Raw genomic sequence first — 10,274 nt, 5'->3', positions numbered from 1 at the left:
TTTACATCATATATTAACACTGGTCTTGTAACCACCAGGCCATGTTTACATCATATATTAACACTGGTCTTGTAACCACCAGGCCATGTTTACATCATATATTAACACTGGTCTTGTAAGTCTATGACGTATGTACAAGAAGGTCAGAAAACAAACAAGATGTAAGTCTATGATGCATGTACATGAAGGTCAGAAAACAAACAAGATGTAAGTCTATGACGTATGTACATGAAGGTCAGAAAACAAACAAGATGTAAGTCTATGATGTATGTACATGAAGGTCAGAAAACAAACAAGATGTAAGTCTATGACGTATGTATATGAAGGTCAGAAAACAAACAAGATGTAAGTCTATGACATATGTTCATGAAGGTCAGAAAACAAACAAGATGTAAGTCTATGACGTATGTACACGAAGGTCAGAAAACAAACAAGATGTAAGTCTATGATGTATGTACATGAAAAACAAACACGATGTAAGTCTATGAGAGCTGGGTTTTAGAAGGTTTTGAAAACAAACACGATGTAAGTCTATGATGTATGTACAAGAAGGTCAGAAAACAAACACGATGTAAGTCTACGAGAGCTGGGTTTTAGAAGGTTTTGAAAACAAACAAGATGTAAGTCTACGAGAGCTGGGTTTAAGAAGGTTTTGTCATTCTTATTAATCCACTTAGTTTTACTTTTAATTTTACTTCTTTGCTTTAACTTTTACTTTTTTCTAAGTCTTTCACATTTGTATTAATTTATTATCTTCATGCAGTAATTGCCAAAATTAAGTAAAAACGTGTGTGTGTGTTTGTTTTCTTATGCCTTCTTCTTTTTTACATGATAAAAAACTAAACTCATAATACATTATTTCTACACTTTTTCAGTACAGAAAGAATCAAAATATTTATGTAAATAAAAAAATAAATCCAGTGAATTCAGGCTGTTATCACAAAAAATTCAGGTGTCAATGAATGTATGCATCTCTAGTTATAGACTAATTCAAATAACAATCATGAAAAAACAAATCATAATAAGATTACAAAAATACACATGAACAGATCCCAGCCAGACTGCATAACTTAAAAATCGAATTATAACAAAGTCACTGTAGTTTGATATATGAAATAACCCGAGAACAGTGGACAAATTTTTTCCTAAGAACTGTACTCGACTCGTGAATAACCCCATTACCTGGTAATCCTTCTCGTACTTCTTCTCGCCACTGACTAAACAAGAGAAAGAAAAAAATTAACTTAAACAATAGTTTAACAGAGCATAGCAACAATAAATTTGTCCGTAAACTGGTTCTAATCATTCTAGAAAATGTTAGTAACTCTGATAAAATGTTCTTCTAATTTTTGCAATAAAAGTGATTTTTTCATACGAAGGACGTAGATTCACTTGCTAAACTATCTTATCATAGCAAAGTTTTATAACCAATGTTAAAAATAAAGTTTTGTTTGCAATAAGAGGATTATGTAGAAAGGTTATGATTTTTATTGCTAGTTTACATAAGATTAGATAACTAATTACTTACAATAACTCTGCTACTTCGCCAACTTCACCCATTAGTGCAAGAAGAAGATTTCGAGGTTGGTGATATTGATCCCAGTTCCTCTCCTGAGAAAATTCAGCCTGGAGTTTTCGACTAAATTATTTAAAAATAACAAAATTAAAAGAAGGTTCTTGAATTTACAGTATAAGTCAACGATCGCTTGAAGTAAAGCACAAAGGTACACAATGGGCTATCCGTGTTCTACCCACCACAGGTATTGAAACCCAGTTTTTAGCTTTGTAAGTCCACAATCATAATAATTAAAAATAATAAATTAAATCACAAAATGTAAGAGAATTACAATATTAAAATTAATTTACATTTACGATCGAAAAATAATCATATTTTACAAGATGAAACTTTAAGATTATACCTCATAATGATATACCATGAGATTAGTTTATATCTTACAGTGATATACCATGAGATTGAGAACCACATCTCAACACTGCAGTGATATCTAAATGTTAAAAAGCTTCTCTACAAATCTTGTTGTTTTAAACAGTCAGCCATTTGTCTGAATTCGGTTAAGTTTTTTACAATTTCTACAAACCAAGTAATGTTTTACTTTCTTATTTACAATTGTGTTATTTACCTCCATTAGAAAAACAACAAAATGTTGACAACTCCAGCTGGCAGTTTTACAGACATTAAATTCTTCTGTTTTCAAAATTAATTTTATTCACCACAATGCTCGTACATATTTTAACAAATCTTAGAAAGCTTGCTTCTTATATGTACCTCTACTGGTTTCTAAACTTTACTTATAAGTACTAACGTAGGTATTTAAGCATAATTTTTTTTTTCACTCCTGTTCTCCCTGCCTAAGAAATTATTTCCTGTTTTGAAATTTTCTACAAAGTTTACCTATGGCCCACAATAAAAAAAAAAAATATTTTTTTCCACAGAGTAGTTTACCAGTAATGACCTTCCCTTCAACACAATGGTTACACAACTCTAACAACAGCCTGGTTATTCCCCGGGAAACCTCTGACCTAAACATACTTACATATCTTCAAGGTTTGGATGCTTGCTGAAAGCAAAATGTTCTTCACTTGAGCCATTTTTTGAGCCACAATCTCCCACACCAGAAGCCATCATTTTTCCTATAAGACGTTCATCAAACTACAATTTGTACATTTGACAGAAAACAAAGTCATAAAAGGAAGCAAGTCAGCTTAAAAAAATAGAGAAGCCAGTTGTAGACCTGAAATTGTTAACCACGTGTTTTTATTATATTTTTAAACATTGCTGTTGTTAATAATTGGTGAAATCCTTGACTAGATTAACCAATAGTTGGAATATTTTTTAACTCATTAACATCGTCAGCCAATGACTGTAAAGAAATATTTGAAATAATTATAATATTTATCCGAGAAAGTTTGGACATGATACAATAAGTTTCAAAATTATCGTGTTCTGTCTATGGGGTTTCTTCAATGGGAATCTCTAGGAATAAGCCCAGAAATTTGGAGGATCTGAAAGTAGCCACTAGACAAGATTGATAAATAATACCCAATGAACAGATGATGCTCACAGAATCTGCAGTAAGGGATAGGCTTAATATGTTTTATTTTTTTAAACACCCTATACCATGTCCAAACCCTCCTGAATGACAGTATATTAATACATATTCTTTATGACCCAATGATGTTTTTCAAATATAATCCATTTTAAATGTAGGATTTTCTTTACTAACTCTACGTACACACGAATGAAAGTTAAATAAAATATGTCATGGCAACCACACTGCATCCATTATCTATCTCCACACAAGGCCTTTCACCCAATATCAGGACTCATCAGGCCAGCTGGGATACGATAGACGTAGTGGTCCAGGTCACAGGTGCTACTTGTAACATCAGTTTTCATGAACATTGTTATAGCACAGATACCTAAACTGTCCCAGAAACTCAAGCACTTTGATGAGTGAGCTCTTATTCAAGTGCTTCTTTCTTTACTACTGACAGTATAGACTAGGCTTACGTTGTTGTTGTAGCCTTGTAAGTTGTAGTTGCAAGAGCATAGGCTCTAGTAAAGCGTAAGGCTCATGTTTAAAAAAAAAAAAAAGATGTAGACAAAAACAAATCAAGAAAATAAAACAGTTTTCCTAAACTTACCAATAAATTCTTCCTCTTTTGATTATCTTTGAAGGTTTACTTGTTTCGTATCAAACAACTAGAGACACTACAGTAAACAATACCTCTTTCGCACTGGAGGTTTGTTATCATTCCCGCCAAATATGATAAGAAAGGAAAAAGGGGATCATCAATAAATTTACTATTTTCCATATTATTAAAAAATATGGTTTTGCTTATCACACTTGATATATATTTGAAACGTCTTTATCTCTCTAACTATTCATTTTATTTGTTTTATTTATTAATTAATAAAGTAATTATACATTCCTCCCATCGTCATTAGCTTACTGAATTTCTACATTCGCCAATACAAGTTGATTTTCTGGTGAATTGAAGTCAATATTATCTTCCAAAGTACACCCTAATAAACCTCAAGAGAACGTAAGGAAGTTTTTAGTAGACAAACTCACAAAGAATTCAATAAAAATGTTCATATTAATCTTATTTATTATAATAACGAATAGTTTAAAAATAATTAACTATTGTATGCATAGATAAAATCGCAATTAATTTTTCTCAGAGTATTTAAAATTTTGTGAAATTTATCTTTGTTAGGGGAAAAAGGCCGGCAAACCAGATTCGAATCAGTGCGATCGCACAAAATATTACCCACGCTTTAAGATATTGGTGCGTTATAAGAGTCACAGTTAATTTCATAGTGAATGGTGTGTGATAAGTCGCTGCTGGCTGACTGTCTTCCTTCTGGTCACAGGCATTCGGAAAAAAAAAGTGAAAATTATACTTTTTCCCTATTTAAAAAATCACAGATTGTGGGTTATGTGTTCGTGTTTTAAAAAGTGCGCTTTCAAAACTGTAATATTTATAAAGTTTTCAAACCTCACTTCTAAATTACGAATTTATGAAAGACAAAAAATCACTAATGTTTTGTACAAAAATAATTTCTTTCATTTAGGTTGGGTTTAAAAATATTTCTATATACGTACTTTTGTCTCCCTTTAATAATTCTCTGGGTAATGTTTACGTATATTTCCACAATTTATCAAAGACACGTTTAAATTCTTAAGCAAAAAATAAAGACTGTTGTTACCTACTTTTTTCTTCCGTTTTTACAGCAAGTGAAACAACCGTTTCAGTGTTTTAAATCATATATAAGAGAATTCTTGAAAACACCTCTTTTTTTTAAGAGTTTAATATCACTTTCATCCACCCTTTTAAGAAAGGACCTCTTGGTTCATGATTTGAAAACACCCATCAGATAAAGAATGTGGTCTTGGTTGTAGATAATACAATCTACACTGTACAGGTAAAATAATATTATGTCAACATATGATGACAACGTCTAGTTACTGTTTTGTAGCAAATGATGTACCTATGACAACTTCCAAATACTCTGTCAGGACTTTAGGTTATTTTCAAATAGAGTATTGATAGAAAGTTTAATATTATATACAGAATTCATCGTAAGTGTAATTGTTAGTAAGCAAGTTGAAGATAGATATTAAAAACATTCTAAAAAATATTCCTTAATCATTTAATGTTATATTTTGTTTTGTGGTATATTCAGATCCAACTAAATTAACCTCACAGCAAGGGGGTTGGTTGATCCACTTAGCAAGGTATTCGACAAGATGTTCCAAGTCTTGAATAACTGAAGATACAAGATAATGCGCAAAATGAACAATCTTTATTCATTCAAGAACAAAGAGTGTGTGCTTATTCTTATTAAACACGGGACGGTCGCTTCAACTCGATGTTATAACTTTAACTGTTTAAATTCTACGTTCATTACTTTTCAGGTAACGTCCGATTTACCTAGTTCAACTAACGCTATCACGTTACTGGTCATTCTCATTCAAGGATAGAGAAGACCTTAACTATGATATACCACCTGATCTACTATTGAAGTACGCTGTTGTCTACCCTCTTGTACAACGAGCAGCATTACAGCCAACCCAACATGGGCAGAACAGGTGTGACCTCAATAGAATGACAAGGCAGCTAGAACGACATTATTATATCAACAATAGGAAGTTAAAATTACTTGGTATATATATATTTATATATACAACTGTATCATTTGTAGTTTTGTTCAATGATAACATAAAGATTTTCTGGGTTTCTATTAAGAATATATTTAAATGGTAAATTAACGGTTTTTGAAAACTGAATTTAAAAATAAGAAGATATGTCCTATAATACTAACTTCATATTTTATAAAATCGTTATCATATCATAGCAATGGGTAAGTTTAGGAATATGAATGTTAACAAATTATTTCAAGAGATATATATAAAGTGGGGTGGGGTGAGATTGGTGTTTTACAGAGGAACAAATTGATAACAATTCTCTCTCTTTTAAGGGCCCGTCATGGCCAGGTGGTTAGGGCGCTCGACTCGCAATCTGAGGGTCGTGGGTTCGAATCCCCGTCCCACCAAACATGCTCGCCCTTTCAGCCGTTGGGGCGTTATAATGTGACGGTCAATCCCACTATTCGTTGGTAAAAGAGTAGCCCAAGAGTTGGCGGTGTGTGGTGTTACACTGCTAAATTAGGGACGGGTAGCGCAGATAGTCCTCGTGTAGCTTTGTGCAAATTTCAAAAACAAACAAACAAACTCTCTTTTAACTTAATGATAAAAACCAGATGACTTGAACAATGTTGATTGGTTAGATGGATCTTACAGTAATGTTGTTTCTAAATGTGGCATATTTGATACTAATTGATTGATAGTAATCATCTGGTTCCTAGGGTGATAGAACTAATTAGATGTTTTATTATTAAAAATCCACTTTACTGTCGACTGTGTTGTAAATTCTTGTTTCAAACATTAATAAAAGCTAATTATAGTTAAGATAAAAACCACTAGATGCCACCACTAACGGAGTAGAGAATTCTAATTAAATGACTAACACCAGAAGATTATCAAATAAAATTACTTTCATTACAGATTTAATATAATGTTCAGAAGTTCCACCTGGTTTGCAAAAATAAAAACAACAAGTGAAAGTTTGGTTTATTTCAGATTCGTGCAAAACTACACAAAAACAATCTGTGCTAGACGTCCCTAATTTTCAATTGATAAACTAGAGTGAAGGCAGATAGTCAACAGCACCCACCGCCAACGGTTGGACTGCTTTAATCGAATAATGTGATTTGACCGTCACTATTATAATGCTCCGAAGGTCCCAAAGTATAGAGTCCGATTTTTTTTTAGCAGTGGTAGATAAGAATTCAACATGTTAATCACTAGGTCATGCCGGGCCCAATGGTGACCCTCGGAACCACAGTTTTACACATTAATCCCTAGGCCATGCCCGGCCCAATGGTGACCCTCGGAACCACATTCTTACACGTTAATCCCTAGGCCATGCCAGGCCCAATGGTGACCCTCGGAACCACATTCTTACACGTTAATCCATAGGTCATGCCCGGCCCAATAGTGACCATAGGAACCACATTCTTGCACGTTAATCCATAGGCCATGCCCGGCCCAATAGTGACCATAGGAACCACATTCTTGCACGTTAATCCATAGGCCATGCCCGGCCCAATAGTGACCATCGGATCCACAGTCTTACACGTTAATCATGTGGCCACGCCCGGCCCAATAGTGACCATCGGATGCACAGTCTTAAACGTTAATCTTGTTGCCACGCCCGGCCCAATAGTGACCCTCGGATCCACAGTCTTACACGTTAATCTCTAGGCCACGCCCGGCCCAATAGTGACCCTCGGAACCACAGTACAACACCTTAACCATCAGTTAACCCGTCCCAATAGTGACAGTAAAGATATGGATGTTGAATTTTTGTAAATATTTACAAAACATTTATGTAATGTTTTCTCTTCTGTCTGAACCCCAAAAAAAGCACTGTCGATAATCTTAACGTATTTTATTATTGACATACACTTACTTTGAATAAGGAAGTACATAAAAATACTGGCGGGCACAGCACAGATTGCCCATTGTATAGCTTTGTGCTTCATTACAAACGTCTGATCAACGATTTCTGTTTAAATCTTCCTGATAGGTCTGATCAAGGAATTCTGTTTAAATCTTCCCGATAGGTCTGATCAAGGAATTCTGTTTAAATCTTCTCGGAAGATTTGATCATTGATTTCTACAGAAATCACCAGTCGCCGAGCAATTTATAAACTAAAAAAAAAATGGGCCGGTCGTGACCAATTCGTTAGCGTGCTAGACTGTGAATTCAAAGGTCATTGGTTCGCATCACGTTCCTGCAAAACCGCACTCCGCACTTTGGGCTGTGGATGGGTTATAAAAGTGACTATTCTATTAGAGTGGTCCAAGCGTTGGCGGTGGGTGCTCGTGACTAGCTGCCGCTTCTCTTGTTTATCAGTTCAAATTAGAGGCGAAATACGTAGATAGCCCCCGTGTAGCTTTGGGCAAGTATCCGAAACAAACATAAACTGAAGTTATGTGTAGTCCCCAGTGGCACAGCGGCGTGTCTGTGGACTTACAACGCTAGAAACCGGGTTTCGATACCCGTGGTGGGCAGAACAGAGATAGCCCATTGTATAGCTTTGTGCATAACTACAAACAAATATTATGCGTAAAATAAAAAAGAAAGAAAGACGGCCTTTGTAGAAGAATAAAACTGGTAAATAGAGAGAATAATAAAAAAAGATTGATCTGTTGTTTTCTTTACACTTCGTGAACAAATCTAAATAACCTTGTTAATGTATTTTGGTAAAACAAATCTAAATAACCTTGTTAATGTATTTTGGTAGAATTAAATTAAATTAAATTAAATTAATACATAACCGTATAATTAACTTCCACGTATTAAAATCAACTCAAGAGAAACCGACATTAACGAACTGAAGACGTAATATTTCGTAATGTTTTTTATCACCATGACTTTAGAAATTTACATGTCATGACACGCTGCACATAGTAACTAATCTTTTTTGTAGTCGAGATAGATTAGTTTAAACCTGTTTTAATCACATCTTTCACACTAGTGTAAACCTGTTCTAATCACACCTTTCACACTAGTGTAAGTTGTTCTAATCACACCTTTCACACTAGTGTAAGCCTGTTCTAATCACACCTTTCACTCTAGTGTAAACCTGTTCTAATCACACCTTTCACACTGTACATCCAGCTAGATTAGTGTAAACATGTTCTAATCACATCTTTCACACTGGACTAGGTAGGTCAGTGTAAACCTGTTCTAATAACTCCCATCACACTGTAGGTCCAGTCAGATTAGTGTAGACCTGTTCCAATCATACCTTTTACACTGTACATCCAGCTAGGTTAGTGTAAACATGTTCTAATCACACCTTCCAAGATATCATTATAGAAGAGTTCTGACTTTTTTGCAAACACGCTCGCCCTTTCAGCTGTGGGGGCGTTATAATGTGACAGTCAATCCCCCTATTCGTTGGTAAAAGAGTAGCTCAAGAAATGGCGGTTGGTGGTACGACTAGCTGCCTTCCCATCAATCCCACTATTCGTTGGTAAAATGGTAGCCCAAGAGATGGCAGTGGGTATGTACGACTAGCTGCCTTCCCGTCAATCCCACTGTTCGTTGGTAAAAGAGTAGCCCAAGAGATGGCGGTTGGTGGTACGACTAGCTGCCTTCCCGTCAATTCCACTGTTCGTTGGTAAAAGAGTAGCTCAAGAGATGGCGGTGGGTGGTATGACTAACTGCCTACCCTCCAGTATAGTGCTAAATTAGGGACGGCTAGCGCAGATAACCCTCGTGTAGCTTTGCGCGAAGTTTGAAACAAACCAAACCAACACCAACTGACTTTATGTTGTTGGCATCTGGTCAAGCACTTTAATTCTGAATACGATATTTTTCCTTTATGGTGCCTCTACCATGTATCTCCTTCCAAAATAATGATTGTGTTCTAGTAGTATTAAATTTTGGCTGTAATTTAGGCAGTGTAACTATTCTGGAAGTTTCCTTTCTTCTTCTTTTTGTTGTCAGTGTAAAATAAAAAATAAACGAAATAGTTGCTTGGCAACCTTCCCTCATCCGGGGTTCGATTTAATGCGTAGAAGAAATTTGTATGATTTTGCCTGTACAAAAACAATAGCAGTAAGTAGACTAGTGTTTGTGGGAAATTACAGCTTTTTTTCAGATACACTACGAACACTAACTGCTGGAAGAACAATAGCTTTACCAGATCCACCACGTAGCCAACTTTATAAAACAACAATAACTTTGATCAGATCCACCACGTAGATTAACTTATGTAGGAGCAATAGCTTTGACCAGATCCACCACGTAGCCAACTTTATAAAACAACAATAACTTTGATCAAATCCACCACGTAGATTAACTTATGTAGGAGCAATAGCTTTGATCAGATCCATCACGTAGCCAACTTTATAAAACAACAATAACTTTGACCAGATCTACCACGTAGCCAACTTTATAAAACAACAATAACTTTGACCAGATCCAACACGTAGATTAACTTATGTAGGAGCAATAGCTTTGATCAGATCCTCCACGTAAAATGGCTTCTACAAGAGAGTTATTCTGACTTAATTAATACCAGTGTTCATGTTTTCACCCAAGTGAACGTTCGTTCTTGGTTTAGTGATCAGTAATGGTTCCGCTCATCAGAAATACAACTTCAATAAAAG

General features: G+C 34.9%; 1 protein-coding gene across 1 annotated transcript in view; it reads right to left on the bottom strand.

Moving 5' to 3' along the window:
- The window catches only part of LOC106474438 (dCTP pyrophosphatase 1-like), a 7,336-nt gene extending 3,552 nt beyond the window's left edge, over positions 1 to 3,784 (bottom strand). The window contains exons 1-4 of the mRNA XM_013935130.2: positions 3,667 to 3,784; positions 2,556 to 2,652; positions 1,529 to 1,639; positions 1,183 to 1,217 (exon numbers count right to left, since the gene is read on the bottom strand). Of these exons, the coding sequence (XP_013790584.1) occupies positions 1,183 to 1,217; positions 1,529 to 1,639; positions 2,556 to 2,647 (238 nt within the window). The 5' untranslated portion in view covers positions 2,648 to 2,652; positions 3,667 to 3,784. The remainder of the gene's footprint in view (positions 1 to 1,182; positions 1,218 to 1,528; positions 1,640 to 2,555; positions 2,653 to 3,666) is intronic.
- Between the last annotated feature and the right edge of the window lie 6,490 nt (positions 3,785 to 10,274).

The sequence above is a fragment of the Limulus polyphemus genome, unplaced genomic scaffold (genome assembly GCF_000517525.1).
Source record: "Limulus polyphemus unplaced genomic scaffold, Limulus_polyphemus-2.1.2 Scaffold7224, whole genome shotgun sequence".
Lineage (NCBI taxonomy): Eukaryota > Metazoa > Arthropoda > Merostomata > Xiphosura > Limulidae > Limulus > Limulus polyphemus.
This window is presented reverse-complemented; position numbering and strand designations above follow the sequence as displayed.